General features: G+C 51.4%; 1 protein-coding gene across 1 annotated transcript; it reads right to left on the minus strand.

The window, feature by feature from the left end:
- Positions 1–100: 100 nt before the first annotated feature.
- On the minus strand, positions 101–16,063 carry gpr139 (G protein-coupled receptor 139). Its single transcript, XM_029158018.3, has 2 exons — positions 15,366–16,063; positions 101–4,512 (listed from the first exon to the last, which is right to left on the minus strand). The coding sequence occupies exons 1-2, from the start codon at positions 15,511–15,513 to the stop codon at positions 3,536–3,538; spliced, it is 1,125 nt and encodes a 374-aa protein (XP_029013851.1). The 5' UTR covers positions 15,514–16,063; the 3' UTR covers positions 101–3,535.
- Positions 16,064–16,393: the final 330 nt, after the last annotated feature.

Here is a 16,393-nt window from a genome sequence, read left to right on the forward strand (position 1 = left end):
GAGAAAAGACTTCACGACGACCATTAATGCTGATGACACGACTTCTCTTTTCCAGTGTGATTTCAGATGTGGATGAAACAGTAGAGAATCACGAATGGCGTCTGAGGCGTTAGCGATTCTTTATTTCTTTAATCAAAAATATTTAGATGCATACCTTCTCACAGCACGTTAATACATACTTTATAGAGTCAGTACATTCATTAGGAGGAGGAAACGGAATACTGCGAGGCTACGATCACTCCAGCACAATCGAAAGCACGGTTCTGAAACACTGCCAATGGAGCGAGAGGTAAAAGACTGCTCAAAAAAGGTCCTCGTGTAGAAAATCACAATCAGAAAAATACAATGCCAGAAGCGTCAGTTGTACATTCATAGATATATTGTTATAATACTGTGCTGTATTTACTTAATATCCAAATACATATTTGATTTCATACGTTACAGGTCCTATGGCACGAACACGTTTTAAAGCTTCATTCTGTCTAACACGGACTTCACGTACGGACACACGCTCTCCCATGCGCGCTCACACACATTCGAAGCAGGTAGAGCGGGAGGGAGAGAGAGAGAGAGACAGAGAGGAAAGTGAGCAGAGCTGGATGTGTGAGCGAGAAAATACAATTTTCCCCTCTGATTGATTTATGTTTGCTTATCTTTTTAATATCTGGCTGAAGAAAATGGAGATCCTGGGCATTTATTTTCCTCACGGCGAGGAGGATTTCTTGGCATCCGCCCGCCGCGTGCGCCGCACCCTCCCACCTGCTCCCGTGTGGGACACAAAGGGACACCTGCATGCGGCGCGCTCCGCCCTCCTCCTCCACGCTGGCTTCCCAGCATGTCTGCCTTGAGCTGCTGGCGCTCACACAAATGTCACATTAACATGCCCAAAACACTGGACGGCTTTGACACGTGTAGCTGAATGTCATGGCAACACTGGTCAGACATTAGCTCCTCCGGCTGGAGCCCATATAATATCTGGGCTCTTATTTTGGCGATCCCACCTTCGTACAGTTTTAAACATTCGATAGTATTGATTAGACTCAAAGCACACCATTTAATGCCTTAGCACTAAATGAAATGCAACATCCTGCTGTGTGTGACTGTGATGGACTGGAGGTCAAGGAACTTGCTGAGTGATTGCTAGTTATCGACCCTTCAGTCATTCATCTCCATCAAATAACGCTCCACACACACCACCTTCCACCGAAGGTCCTCCAACAGCATGGATCAATTACCTGATAAGAAATGATGGGCCAACGTGCTCAGCGTGCACACGGAGCACAGAGGAGTGCAAGGTAATTAGTTAATGAGCGAGGAGGACACTTTGACATAAAGTGGTGGAAAAGGGGGACGAGCGGCAGGAGCAGCGATTGAGGCCGCGAGGAGCAGGTGGCAATCAGCACTCCCACCGTTCACTTTGCAATTTTGAGGAAAAATCAATTTGTGCAGAAGAAAGAAATGAAAACAGTCGAGTGTACAATCGAAGTGGAAGAGGGAGGCTGGAGAGAGACGGGGGGTTCGCCCCTCGCTCCCACGATGGGAGAGGAAATCAGACAAACTGTCTCGTAAGCTGACAGTCAGTATTTGTGCAAATAGAGCAGAAACTGAAAGATTTTATTTACAATAATACACAGGTCCATTAGCTTTAACCATTATAGAGTATTGTCTTATTGCTATTTTCACAGCCATTGTTTATGTGATTCTATCAGGTTTTTTCCATAATTTTTCTTATTTATATAAAATATATGTCCTTTGATTGAATTAAACGTATATGAATCCTACAGTACATGCATCGTATGTTCTGCCTCTCAGGTTTAACCCAGAATATCATGGATGGGAGAGGGCAACATTCACATCACAGACACTATGAGATTCAGCTGGATGGGCAATTTAATTGTTTGGCGCGGGACAAGCTGGGCTAATGTTACCGCAACATTCCGAACTGAAGCGAATAACAGTCAGAACTATGAGTCTTGCCTTTTTTTTTTTTTGCTTTTCGACTGGCCAAGGTGAGAGTAAGAGCGCAGACACACAGGCAGCCATCACCCGAGGGTCTCAGATGTTGGAGTGTCGAACAAGAGTTTGGAGGCCGCGACTTTATCAGCGATGACAGACACGCCTACCATTCATCAGATTTAAAGCTTTATCCATTAAAACGGCCTGATGTGTCTGAGCCCTTCAGGCGGGTATTAACAGAAATGCCCTTTGGCTCAGCTCCACTCCCGCCGGATAGATGAATACCTCTAATGCCCTAAGGTGTCTGCAGAATGGATGTGCATTGATCTCAGCGTGCTACTTCTGTGGGCAATATGGCACGGTGCAAGGTGTGTGTGTGTGTGTGTGTGTGTTCACATTTATGGTTTGTTGCCGGGCAGGACTCGAGACCGAGCCGACGTTCGTGACTGCGTTACGCTGCGAAGCGTTACTGGGCCGCTGTCGGCCGGCAGCAGAGTGAGCGGAGCTGAGATTTCAGTGCGGCACCGTGGGATAGAAAACACACCGAACTGGGAAAACAAACCAGAGGCCAAGAGAGCAGCTCGTCCTGCTGTCTCTCTCTCTGTCTGTCTCTCGCGGAGCTAAAGGGTTAAAGAGGCGTACATTCGTTAAGCCCATCCAGGTAATGGCTAACAGTAAGTCATGAAGGATCATTAATAATTAACAGAGGACTATCTACTAATAGCAGAAATTTCCTCCTTCTAATATTAATAATGTGATTATTAGATTCATGACACCCTGGGGCTACTCTGTCCCCAAGTCCTATTTTTTGTCTTGTACTTGAGTGGAGCTACATTAACAGTCAAGTCTACCATTAATAAATACTTCACCAACGATAAGCAGAGTGTGAACTGGCACTACGACGTCCAGCACCACTTCCACTGCCATCGCTGACTGGTCGGATGAACCCAGCGCTCAGGTGGGGAACGTCGAGGGCGGCCGTTCGGCCCCAAAAAGCCCCCGTTTCAGTTGCTTCGGCGGCCGTGTGCATATTGAACTGGACGTGACAGCGCTGTTCTACATTGTTTTCGAGACCAGGGCAGTGGACACGTTGTCAGCGGCTGTGCCTGAGTGGATCACCCTGCGGGTGAGATGGTTAATGCCCAGACTGTGACTGATCTCTGCTTCGTTGACGGCAGTGTACAGCAGACTATCCACGGAGAAATCACCAGGCGTGCGATGCTCGATGCTTCGCCGAGGATTCGTCTACCTGTCAGCGCAGACGGGACGCCGGCGCTCCTCCAAGCGGCGGCTCATAAAAGTCGCTGAAGGACGATGGGGTTTTTTTTGCATGGAGGGAACAATCAACATCTACTCGATGCTCGTCGGCGCTTTGTGAACGGCTCACACTCATCGTCCGTTTGCTCCTTCCACTCCGCTAGTCTACCACTCTGTTAGCGCGTACGCTAGCTAAATGATCGCCCGTTCCTTTTGGGCCTGTCGACATTATGGCGCCTCAAAGTGTCCCAATGCAGGCAAAGCTGGTTGTCGAGGAGACGAAACCCGAAGTTTCCCCCAGGGTTGAGCAGCTGCCGTCGCTTCAGGACGAGATGCAGACGGGCTTCCCGTTCTTGTCGTACTGATACACCAGCATCTTGATACAGTGGGAGTTGGCTGGTGAGATCCAGGGGCTGCTCGTGATCGAGAAGTTGTGGCTGGCGTAAAATGGCGGCGGCTGCTTCCGGCACTGGACCAGCGCCCGCAGCACGTTGGCCGCCATGCCCCGGAAACGCTTGCTGATGAAGCAGTAGAGGAAGAAGTTGACGCCGGTGTTGAGCAGCGCCAGCATGTTGGCCAGGTCGGTGAGCGTGTGGAGCAGGCGGCCGGCGCCCTGCGAGGCCGGGGGCGAGGAGTAGAAGTGGTAGAGGATCATGAGGGTGCGCGGCGCCCACAGGACGGCGAACACCGAGGTGATGGCGAGCAGGATGGCGGTGGTCTTGCCCGTGGAGTAGCCGCGCAGGCGGAAGCAGCTGCGGCGCCTGCGCAGCTTCCGCACGATGACTGCGTTGAGCGAGAAGAAGACGGTGCAGGGGAGGAGGTAGACGGTGGCGCAGTGGGCCCACACCAGGACGTGCTGGGCCGCGGTTCTGCCCTGGCCCGCGTCCCCGCCCCGGCCCTGCCCCGGCAGGCTGTGCCACAGCTCGGGCCACCAGTAGTAGGGCGCTGCAGAGATCAGGCAGCCGAAGTAGACGGCAAATATCACCTTGCGCGTGCGCGCCGGGTACGAGACGGCGTGGTAGCGCAGCGGGTGGCAGACGGCGATGTAGCGGTCGATGGTGAGGGGGACGGTGATCCAGATGGACGTGTGGATGGAGGAGAACTCCAGCACCTGCACGGCGCTGTTCAGCGACGGCGGCAGCGGCGTGGCCAGAATGAAATCCTCCAGGATGAAGTCGACGAAGACGATGAGGAGCAGCACGAGTATGTCGGCGGCCGCCAGCGCCAGGAGATAGTTGTAGGAGGACTTCTGGCGACACAGCACCAGCTGGGACAGGATGACCACCGTCAGGATGTTGGCTGGAAGGAGAAAGAAGCAAGAAAAATGTGGTTGAGAGCGGAAACGCTGCAGCCGCCGGCAGGGCCGCGTTCCGCTCCTTTTACTCCCTCGTGCACAACGTGTGCAAATCTGTTATCGACCCCAGTCAGTATTTACCGCGCTCCCCCGCGTAACCCCTCCCCCGTTTCCCCTCGCGTCTCCCCTCGTCTGCGTCTGTGTGGAGCTGGAGCAGCACCTGCTCCGTAAACAGGAGTTAAACGTGCAGTGGGTTCGCCGCGAGCTGCCGCCAGCGATTTGGAAGCCGAAGCAAAGCGCGGACCCGGTCCCCGGCGTGTGCCGCCGTATATTCCGCTCGACAAATTCAGTGTTGCCGCCTCGCTTTCGCGCACACAGCCTTGTTTGACACGGGGAGGCTTGGAAATGGGGAGAAGCGACAAATAAAAAGCGCTAACACAACAGGCCGGGACGTCATTTCTCCCTCCGCCGCCGCGTCCACAGCCTGACCTCTGCGTCCGGCGGCCGCTCCGCGCCGCTCACGTGGAATCGAACAAGCTCATTACGCGTCTCTCTCTTTATTATTTTTGTTGCTGTCCAATTCTGGTCCCCATTTCACCCCGTCACCGCGGGCCCATATAATTCCCAGGTTATTGTGGAGCTCACAGTCGGTGAACACGCGCGGGAGAGGAGGCACCGGCGTCCATGTGATAAATATGTTTTAAGACAGGGGAATAAAAGCATTTTCAGCAATGAATAGTTGTCATTTTATGGGAATTTTGCAACTCTTTAATATAAGACACTAATGAGCATTTCAATAGTCGTCAGCCTCAAGGCCATGGGATTGCATGTGACTGGTAACTGGATGTTTGCTGTAAGTTGTTGGAAACGCTCCGACGCTATAATACTAACACAACATCAGGCATCGCTGTCTGGAGGACGAGTCTTTCCAAAGCGATCCAACCATCTGACAAGCGGCTCTGATGCACTTAGCAGCATATAGTACGTGTGTGTTCTGTGGTCATAACCCCCCCCCCAACCCCCGCTGTAATTGATCTGGGATTGGATTAAATATGGCAGCTTGAAGTCTGGTACATCACACTTCACTGCCTCAGCCACTATCAGATGGTTACAAATTACAAAGCTGGCTCCAGATAATGACTAAAGATGTCTTTGCCAGACTGGCTGATGTGCAACAAAAAGACACACACACACACACACACACACACACACACACACACACACACACACACACACACACACACACACACACACACACACACACACACACACACACACACAGATCGTTAGAGATGCACCAATTCATTACCATTTGATCTATCAATAACCATAAATGAGATGTCAAAGGCATTTACAAGACCCAACAAGCCGATATATGCGGGGAACTGCTGGATCGCACCACCCTCACCCACATCACTGTCACTCCCCCCTTCACCAACCTTTGCTCAAGTGAAATTGCTTTAATGCTGGAAATGCTTTGGCTGTGATATTGGTTCTCTGCTTTCAACCACTGTTCTCATATTTTGAGGAGTTGTTTGAGTTGTAGCACAGTGGGTCAAATGTCAATTACGCGGGTTATTACAGCCAACGTGTACGTTAGTGGACAGAGAGGAGGTTGAGGTGGACCTCGTGTTCTGCTGCACTCGTTTAGACAAAATAATGCACATCGATGCAGATCAAATCTGCAGGATGGCCTGTAACCTGCGTTCAGAGCCCCACAGCAGAACTTCTACTCCTCCCTTTAGTCGCTGAGGTGCTCTGTCACCATTCGGTCCTTTTGCCTCTGCTGCCAAGGATAAGAGCACAGTGCAACATATCATTCAAGCAGATGAAGGTGACTGAGTGCAATCTGTCACGAGTACAGGGCGTGCATGACTGCAGGTCCCTGAAGGGAACAGCGATTAGGAGCGACCCCTTCCACCCCACACAGAAACTTTTTAAAAGACTCAGGACCAAATCCTTGGGGCTCTGCTTCTGCTCTAATAATTCACTCATTATCTTTCTTGACTAGAGTTAAAATGATCAATCAATACATTTGGCGTACAACAAATTATGAACATGTTCACCAAGAAGTACAAACGCTGCACATTAGGGGGTTTTGTCAAATTTGATTGTGATGACGTCAGTGGGCTTTTTGACATTTCCAAAATGAATCACGGGACTAATAGGGGGATTAATCTTAAAACAATCTGGAGTCGCAGCCACGCTGTCTTTGCTTTCTTTGACATGTCCATATGTACTTGAAATGTCACTGTGATCTGTCCCTTTAAGTGACTGCTTATCTGCTCGGCTCCCTAATTCCATTATTATGTTGCTTTATTGTTTCTTCTTCTGGCCTCTTGCTCATTTCTAGCATCTCCTTCGTCTCCGCCCGCTGCCTGTCTGTGCGTGCGCTCTCCCATACAGCTGTCGCTCACAGCTGCAGCCGCACACCTGGTTCACCCAGGAGGACACCGTATGCAATGAGGTTATGGTTAGTGCTAAGCTCTAATATTTCCTGGCGGGGAGTCATTTTGAATCGTACACAAAAGATGCCAAATATATTGCGTGGCTTCGCGCTCCCTCTCTCGCACCTTTGCCCTTTAACTTTAATCAGTTCCTCTCTTTCTCTGTCCACGTGCTGCTAAACAGAGCGGAGTCTCCTGAAATGGAAGCAGTGAGGTGTTGACTGTCACTGCCTGGGTATTATTCTGTTTGGGCTCCCCAGTGAGACGGGGCCTTCTGCAGACAAACAAAAGAGATCCATGCCGCGCCTGACATTTCCATTTAGCTCCAACCGGCGTGCGCTGGGTCTCCCATTCATTTCAATTGACTGCTGCTCTTTGCATTGTCTCCTGGGCCGGCTAGGGCCGGAGCTGGATGGATCTGCACGGCATTCTGCAGTTATGGGGCGGCACCAGCGGGGCTCGGGGACGGACGGAGACGCGCAGCCTCCGAAGAGGGCGGGGGGGCGGCGGCGTCCCGCAACGATTCCCCATCGCTTCCTTTTCCTATTTGCAGGGGACAATGGGCGCCTCCAGCTGGGAGAGGATTAGGATGACCTGTAGGACTGATAACAGGCTGCTTTGTTTCTGTCTGCCTGCCATATACTGTATGCCCGTGTTTGCATGGATGACCCCTTCTCTCCACTTGTGTGTGCGCTCCCCCCGCTGCTTCTCTATTATGAGGGGGGACGGGGCACGGCGTGCTCCCTGAGGTGTGTAACGAGGCTGAGTCATCCTACCACCGAAGCGACGTGTTCAGACGACACTGTGCAGCTTAACCCTTCGAACCTGGGGCCGGAACGTGAGCCGCTCCCTCCGCGCTGCTCGGGCCTTTTCATGGGCAGATTATTAACAATGCGCCCCCCAAAAAGAGAAAGGACGTTAAAAATTAAGGATTATTTTTGTCATTCGAGGGAAATTAAGGTCTGGCTTTGGTGTCTTATCTGGGGGTTAATGGGAGAAGAGGGGAATGAGGGCTTAGAGTGGTGTGAGGAAGGTCATAGAGAATTTTCAAGTAGCCAGGTGACTGAGAAAGAAAAGGGTTAGAGAGGGAGGGAGAGAGGAGAGGAGAGAGAGAGAGAGAGGGAGGGATAAGGATGTGGATGAGAGACGATATGAGGTCGGTGAGAGAGAGGGAGAGTCTGGGAGCGTCTATCGATAGAGGATTTGCACGAGAGAGGAGAGATGAGTGATCAGATAGCTGAGAAGACAGAGGGAGGAAAGAGTGGACGTTAGGAGAGATGTATTTCTCTAGAGAGGGAAGGAGCGGTTCCAGAGCTCTCTGGAAGAGAGTAGCTAGCTCTCCGAGAGAGAGAGAGAGAGAGGGAGGCAGAGGGCTGGCTCTCTCTACTTTCCTTTCTCTCTCTCTTCTACGTCTTCCTTCTCTTTCATCTCGTCTCCTCTTTTTTCGTATTTTGCTGCTCTCATACACCGTGTCTTCTCTTCTTATAAGGATTCAATGTCTGCCTCGCTCTCTTTCTCAATTTGCTCTGTTTCCTCCTATTTGCCTTTGGGTAAACCGGAGTTTTTTGATGCTTTTTTCTTTTCCTTGTTCCTCTTCCCCTTGCTGCTAATTCGTTGACGGTTTTCACTTCTCTACTGAAACCAGAGAGGGGGTGAATATCACAGCTCTTCACGCAATTCAAAGGGTCACGGGCACTTTGTTCTTGATCTCAAAACCATTTCCTCTTCCTACGCCTTTCCCTTTTTCTTTTACTGTCACCCCTGTACGTACTCATATTTAGCAGAAGCATTCCTGCCTTGATAAGCAGATTCAATTAATTCCCTCTACACATAAAAAACCAGGAGCACCTAAAAACATCCCTGCTCCGGAGCAACGAGGGAGAAAACGTAACCTGAGGATCTGGACCACGACCCCTTTCTTTCTTCCACACGTCACGTGTGAAAATCAGGCGGTTGTGCTGCGAAGCGGTTTAAAGGTTGGAATGAGGCACGTTTTTCCCAGCAATCGATCATGAATACTAGTTTTTTTGGGAAACAGTGGAATAAAGGAAGCCAAAAATCAGAAGTGAAATGTCTCTGTTTTCAGAGGAGATGATATTGATGCGGCTGCAGTGCTCTGCCGCCTGCTCACCTCCACAGCCATCTATTTCACAGCAGACCACAGTGGGGGGTGTCTGCCCCCCCCCCCCCCCCCCCCCACGGAGGCTAACCCTGCCGTTTGCCGTACACAGGCTAAAGTAGGGATTTAAACGACTACGCTCGGGGGCGCTGGGTAGGGAAGGGGGTGTTGCAACCCTTGTAGACACAGCTTAGGAATTCCTTGTCACGGCTTGATATCGGCAGATTTGGGTTCTGCAGCGACAGTTGTCAGCTGCTCTCTCGCTGCGTCAACATGTTTGGTGGCTGGCAATCCCCTTCACGCTGTTTTTGCCCTCCTCTGGCTGTGTTCTTCCTCTATGGCGTTGATTCTGCTTCCAATTACAAACAGTACGCTCGTCCTCCTGTCCGCTGTCCTCCCTTCTCTACCCTCCTTCCTCCCAGTCGCGTAGGAGCCCAAGCTGCACTAGGTCCCTCCGCCTCTTCCGCAGGACCCTCCAATAAGTCACTTGGTCCCAGCTCTTTTTGGCTTTCGGTTGCGTATATTTCTTCCGAGTTTAACCTTTGCTTCACGGTGTTCCACACGTCCGCTCCTGCGTCTCCGCTGTGCCGCTCCTCGGCTTATCTGCTCGTGCCTCTCGGCTCTGTCCTCCTGCTCTTTCGCTACTCTCAGGCTTGGCTTGCTGTCCGGTCCGTGCTTCTCGTCTTATCGACTGCGCGTCCTCTCGTCTCGGACGTTCATCGCTTGTCTTCTTGATCTTGTTCCTTCTTCCTCGTGCTTTTCCTCCTCTCTCTTGCCCTCTCTTTCTCTGTCTGATCTTCATCCTCTCTTCTTCGGTGACCTTCTCTGCCTCCTCTCTCCCTGCCTACCTCCTTCCCTCTAACCTCCTTCTCTGTCTCCTTCTCTGCCTCTTTATCTCTTTCTCTCGCTCCCTTTTCTCGCGTCTCATCCGCTTCTATCCATGTCCTTCCTCCGTATGCACTCCATCCTAAGGGTCCCGTCTCCATAACCTCCTTTTCTACAACCCCCCTTCTTGTGTCTCCGCCTCTCTCTCTTTCTCTCTCCACACTCCTCCTCCTCCTCCTCTACCACCACCCCCCCACCCGCTTCTCTGCTCTTTCCTGCATCTCCTCCCTCCTCCTCTCTCCTCCTCCTCGTCCTCTCCCCCCCCACCCCCTCTCTTTCCTTTCTCTGTCTTCTCTTCCTGCCTCTCTCCTCCTCCTCCTCCTCTCTCCTCCTCTCCTCTGTCCTCCTTCTCTGCCCCTCTTCATCCTCATTTCTCCTTTCTCCGTGCGGCCCTCTCTCCTTCTTCTCCTCCTTCGCTCTCCTCCTTCTGCTCCTCTCTTCCTCCTTCTCTGTCTCCTCCTCTGCCTCCTTCTCTGCCTCCTTCTCTACCTCCTTTCTTTGCCTCCTCCTCTGCCTCCTCCTCTACCTCCTTTTCTGCCTCCTTCTCTGTCTCTTTTCTCTGCCTCCTCCTCCTCTACCTCCTTCTCTGCCTCCTTCTCTGCCTCCTTCTCTGCCTCCTTCTCTACCTCCTTTCTTTGCCTCCTCCTCTGCCTCCCCCTCTACCTCCTCCTCTACCTCCTTCTCTGTCTCCTTCTCTGTCTCCTTCTCTGCCTCCTTCTCTGTCTCCTTCTCTGCCTCCTTCTCTGCCTCCTTTCTTTGCCTCCTCCTCTGCCTCCTCCTCTACCTCCTCCTCTACCTCCTTTTCTACCCCCTTCTCTGTCTCCTCCTCTGCCTCTTTTCTCCACCTCCTCCTCCTCCTCCTCCTCCCCTCCCCTCCTCCCCTCCTCCCTCCTCCTCCTCCTCCTCTACCCTCCCCCTTCTCTCTTTTTCTCTGTCCTCCCTCCTCCCCTCCTCGTCCCTCCCCTCCTCCGCTCCTCCCTCCTGAACCCCTTCTCTGGCCTCTTTTCTCTGTCCTCCCTCACCATCCTCCTCTTGCCTCCTTCCTCCTCTCGTCTCTTCTCTTCTTATTTTCTGCAGCTGTAGCACCCATGAGCTCCGGCCCTCATCCGTCTTCCATGTGATATACTGAGTGCTCTGTGTATTCTCTCCACTCTGTCCATGTTTAAGCACAAACCTTCACACCGTTTCCTTTTCTCTCGCTGCACTGGTAGTGATAGTATTCGTTACATGCATCACTGGTCTCAGCGATTACAGATCTAGGCGTGAGATGTAGGACGGATCTCTTATTGGTTGTTCTCATACACGGCCCTATTGACCGTGGCATGTGGCGACGTCGCCGGCCGGTCCCGCGTGGCGCCGGGGACCCCCGTCCGGGTCTGCCCCGTGCGCGCGGGCCCGCAGCGCGCAGCCCTAGTGGGCTCTCCTTCAGAGTACTTCTTGTAACACTCGCTCCACCCTCCGCGTGGACTACACGGTGACGATGGAATCAGCAGTGTCTTCGCCTTCGAGGTCGCTCAGGTCCCGCGTGTGCCTCTCCTTGGGGTCCCGACGTTCACTTTCTGTGACCTTTCCCACTTGGGTGGGTGGATTAAAGTAGAGGGGGGGAGTTGGGCTGCCCATTGTTGCCACACGATCAATTGCGTTGGCCCTGCTGCAGGGTCCGCTCACTCGCCCCCTCATCCTCTGTGTGTGGGTGTGTACTCGCTAGCTGTGTCCTCCCCCGGGATTGCGTTCTCTCGTCGGCTTTTCTTCCTGTGCTGCGCCTCCAACGACGCCACGCTCCAGCACTTCCGCCGTGTACTGTGGGCTGGGCGTGCTTCACTTCTTGTTTGTCGGCCAATCGGTCGTCTCAGTTGGGACTGCGGGGCCGCCCCATTCCCGGGTCACGATTGCTTCTCTCAAAAAAAAAAAAAAAACCGTTAACGCAGCCCGTAAACACATGCATGTTCTCTCCTGCATCTGTCCAACAAAAAAGACACTTCTTGCCTTAATTACACGTGATATTCAATGACACCTGAGTTGATTATATTTGACTGAGTTAAAAAAAAAGCTGCATAAAGACACTTGGGTGACAATTATGTCTCAATATAATTAATAATATGTTGAATAAATCGTAAAAGTACACAAATTAAACAGCATAAACCCTGAGCGCAGCACACAATCTTGGCTTAAAAGTTAGTTCAGGTACTCTGCACATTGGAAATGCACATAAATGATACACTAATGCTTGAAGGATTGATGGATTGTGATGAAAAAAGCTATGACAGGTTTACTGTGGTACACTATGATAGAGATTGGAGACTAGAGATTGATTAGAGATGATAGAGATAGAGATTTCTTTTTTCACAACAATATAAAACGACCATATTTTCATCACATACTACATTATAACTATTTTATGAGCACATACTGTGACAGTTTCTTTTAACGCTTCTTTCATCACATACCAAACTATGACACGTTTATTAATTACAAACTATACTATGACACATTTTTCAGCTCATACTATACTAGGGCGTGTTTTAACATGCGACTAAGGTGTGTTTATCGACGACATACTACACTATGACACTTTTTTCACCACATATTTTACGTTGACTTGACTTAAACCTGGGATTCTGACTGCAAATCACAGCTGACTAACCATTAAGCCACAGAACCAGACACTTACTCCTTCTTAAAAAGTCTGTGGCAAGACTGAATGAACAAAGTCATGGTATAATGTGAATTTTAAAAAGCCCAGAAAGAGACTTGAATCTAGGACTCTAATTGTAAAGGACAATCCACTGACCATTGAGCCACAGCAACATATTGATCCTTGAAACCTCTGTGGCAACACATTAAAAGACAAAGCCATGCTGTAATGTGATCAAAACAACCCATAGCAGGACATGAATCTACAACTCACTAACCACAGAGCCACAACACCAGACAGTTAATCATCCTTGAAAAATCTGTGACATGAAAAAATAAACCAAGTCACGGTATAATAGCTGATGGAATAAGCTGAGACTGGGGCTCAAACCTGGGATTCAGGCTGCAAACCCAGCAGATTAACTATTGAGCCACAGGGTTTGACAGCAAGTCATGTCGTATGTTATCAAAAAAGTCTCAAAGAATAGTTTGTGATGATCAAATTCAATGTTGAAAAATGAAACGTGATGAAAAATTGTCACAGAACAGTTTGAACTCAACTCAAGCCTGTGTCTGATCGATGCTTCCCTCTGTGCTGCAATAATTTATGCACTATAAAGTGTTAGTGGCGTTGGCCGCTCTTCTTTATGTTCTGTTCATTTGCAAACATTTCAGCGTTTGCTGTGGTGCTCGTCACTGCTCCACCTGGCAGATCAATGCGCCGTTGAGCCAGGCTTCTCAAGAGGCGCTTTGGGGGCGTGGACGAGGCAGCGACGCCTCAACCACGTCAGACTGGGGGGGGGTCACGGCTTCATGCGAGCCACCTAGCGTGACCCTGCTTAAAGCCGTAATCACGCATCAGTCAGGCAGCAGTTGTGGACAGAACACGCGTTTGCAGAGAGCTGGCTTCTGGTCGAGGGCTCAATTAATAAATCTCAGCAAATGGAAGCTGGTGAAAAGGCTTTGGGCGCCACGACTGTGTAGAGCACGTCGGACAGTGTTGCCTGAACGCCCAAAGCACCTGCTCACGTCACCGATTATCAGCGGCTGGCTCCCCACGTCAACGCGCCGTCCGCCCTCAATCCACTGTCGTCCTCACGCGTCAAACACGCCGAACTCCCTCATGGCGCCGCTCGCCGTGCCGGCGCACGTCGACCCCCGTCTCAAGCCGCGCGCCGCAGCGAGCGGGAAGGAGGGCGAGTTAGCGATTAATTAAAAATGTGACAATTCGTCTGGGCTCTGTCGTCCGTAGCTCCTCCACTCAGGGCTCGGAGGTGCTACTTCACTGGCTCTGCTGCTATTAATCTCTCCCTCTTTCTCTATTACTGCCCCGATCACTCTCTCCTTAAGATTCTCCTCCTCCTCGTTCCACGTCTCCTTTTAGGTGTCCGTATCTTCCTTCTCCCTCGCTGTTTATTCTCTTTCCAAGCAGAGGATTTCCAGGGGTCGCTGTGCTCTGTGCTCCTGATGTGACCCCCAGCATAAAGGTCAACATCGGTGAGAATGAGGCCTAGTTGCCAGCTAATGAAAGGCAGGCTAGTAATAAAGGTAACAACCCGTACGCAGCTGAGAGCATTATATATGTGCGGGTCTGTGGGTCACGCCGCTGCTACTCACATGCAACGCTCATGAAACATTCATGATTCAGCTTGAGTGGAACGAGCTGTGTCATAATGATTGAATCAGCTGAACTGCACTGCGCTCTGCCATTAATCCAGACAGCTATAGCGAGACTGAGTTACAATCTCAACTTATTGTTGCTCGGTGGTTAAACACACAAAGGCAATTGCATTTGTAAGGACGACTTAGAGACACAATCGAAAGTTTGAAACGTGGGCGGACGGAGGAGCCGCCGCCGCCGCCGCGCGACTCGATTTGCACTCCTGGGGAAACAATTAGGTGATGCTTCATCGGAAAGAGGCAGCGCTTTTACAAGACAGCGGATCTTTGGAGCAACCGCGGTCTTGGCGTACGACAGCTTTTCACTTAGCATAGCGGATTTGTATTGAACCACACACAGCTTAGTTTGTTGATAACATCTCACTTCCACTCACTGCTGAAGAACGGGCTCAGAGGTGCGTGTTAATACATCAGGAAAATAAAGGTCCAATTACAGGAAAGGCAATAAAGTGAAAAAACTAATATAATAAAGTGAGCTGTCCAGCTTTTTGGAGATGCTCCAAATCAGGAGCCACAGTCAGTTCCAGCGTTTCTCCCCCAGTCTCTGTTCTTTTATCTCTTTACTCACACGTTGGCTGCACACAGACACCACTTTGCCCCCCGGTGTGAGACGAGGTCGGTGTTCATAGATCACGCAGTGGGATGGAGGCAGGACAGTAACAGTGAATGGTCTAATCAGTCAATGGCGTGGTCACAGCGAGGAGGCGTCATTAATTCAGGTCAGAGGAGCCACGTAGCTTGAACTTTCTGATTCTGCGTCGTGGGGGACGATTTAATGCTCTGCACACGTTGCTTTTCTTCGCCATATGCCGCTCGCCTATTCCCACTGAAGACGCAGGCGTCCAAACTAGGTCCGGACGCACGGGCGCAGACGGGAAGATGCGGAGGACACCTACAGGTACGTGCACGGGAGCTCGCCACAAGGTCAGAATGACAAATCAACAAGGTGCGAGCGGAGAGTGACACGCGGGAGCATGACTCTCACTCACTTCAACGCGCAATGAGCACTAAATCAGGGCGCAAAGCGCGAGCCTGGCGGACGACGCATGCAAATGAACACGGAAGCAGACGTGCGTGTGATCAGTGGTTTTACCTGGCAGGCCGAGGCACAGCAGGACGCTGTAGTAGATGACAGGCAGTGGTCCTAGAGGGCATCCCTGGGCAGCCTCGGAGGAGCGCTGCCCCGGGCCCCAGGCGCTCCCGTTTTGGGGAAAAACAGGAAAGATGTGGTTGTGCTCCATGGCCTCTTCCTCTTCCTCTTCCTCGTCCCAGTCCTCTTCCTCAGCTGAGCTCAGTGTCAAGTAGCCTGGCCACACCAGCAAACTGCCCGGTAGCCGGTACGAGAGAGAGGGTGCTCTGTCCTTGGCTGCCAATCAGCATGAGTGTGTGTATGCGTGCGTTTGTGCGAGGGTGAGTATGGGGAGAAGGAGGGAACAATGGAAGAGATGGAGGAGAGGCAGCGTGCAGGGAGAGGGAGACGGCAGACGGAGGGGGGATGCGAGGGAGATGATATGTGTTAGTAGGTGATGGAAAGGAAGGAAGCGAGAGGAGCGGAGAGGGAGGCGCGAAGAGGTGAGTGTGAAGGTAGGAGTGGAGAGGGGAGGAAGCTGCCTGAGTGTGTGTGAGCGACGGGGAATGAGAGCGAGTCCGGCACAGAGGAGGAGGAGGAGGAGGAGGAGGGGGGGGGGAGAGAGAGGGAAGAGGGAAGGGGAGAGGAAGGTAGACGCGAAAGCAAGGGCACTGTGGAAAGTGAGGGAGACGGAGACGGAGAGTGGAGGCGACAGGCTGGAGACTGAGGGATGCTCAGAGAGAGAGAGAGGGAGAGAGAGAGGGAGAGAGGGGGAGAGAGAGGATCGAAGGCACTGAGCACACAGCGGCTGATGGACGGAGGAAATTAATGTAACAGATGAGTAAAGATACATGAAGGTTCAAGTCGGCAGGAAAAGGATGGAGCGACTCTGCCCTTGTCACGTCTTTGTTTCTATTTAATGTCCGGTGTTGTCGACCAGTTTGTGTGAAGGAGCTGGTGTAACACACAATGAAAATAGTGTGTGTGTGTGTGTGTGTGTGTGTGTGTGTGTGTGTGTGTGTGTGTGTGTGTGTGTATATGTCTGTGTGTGT

Source organism: Betta splendens, chromosome 8, assembly GCF_900634795.4.
Source record: "Betta splendens chromosome 8, fBetSpl5.4, whole genome shotgun sequence".
Classification (NCBI taxonomy): domain Eukaryota; kingdom Metazoa; phylum Chordata; class Actinopteri; order Anabantiformes; family Osphronemidae; genus Betta; species Betta splendens.

Bases quoted from the DNA above. Each gene is read 5' to 3' on its own strand.
- gpr139 (XM_029158018.3), bottom strand. From the start codon at position 15,513: ATGGAGCACAACCACATCTTTCCTGTTTTTCCCCAAAACGGGAGCGCC. The intron at 4,513-15,365 runs GTAAAACCACTG...TTCTCCTTCCAG, and splicing joins GCTGTGCCTCGGCCTGCCAG to CCAACATCCTGACGGTGGTC.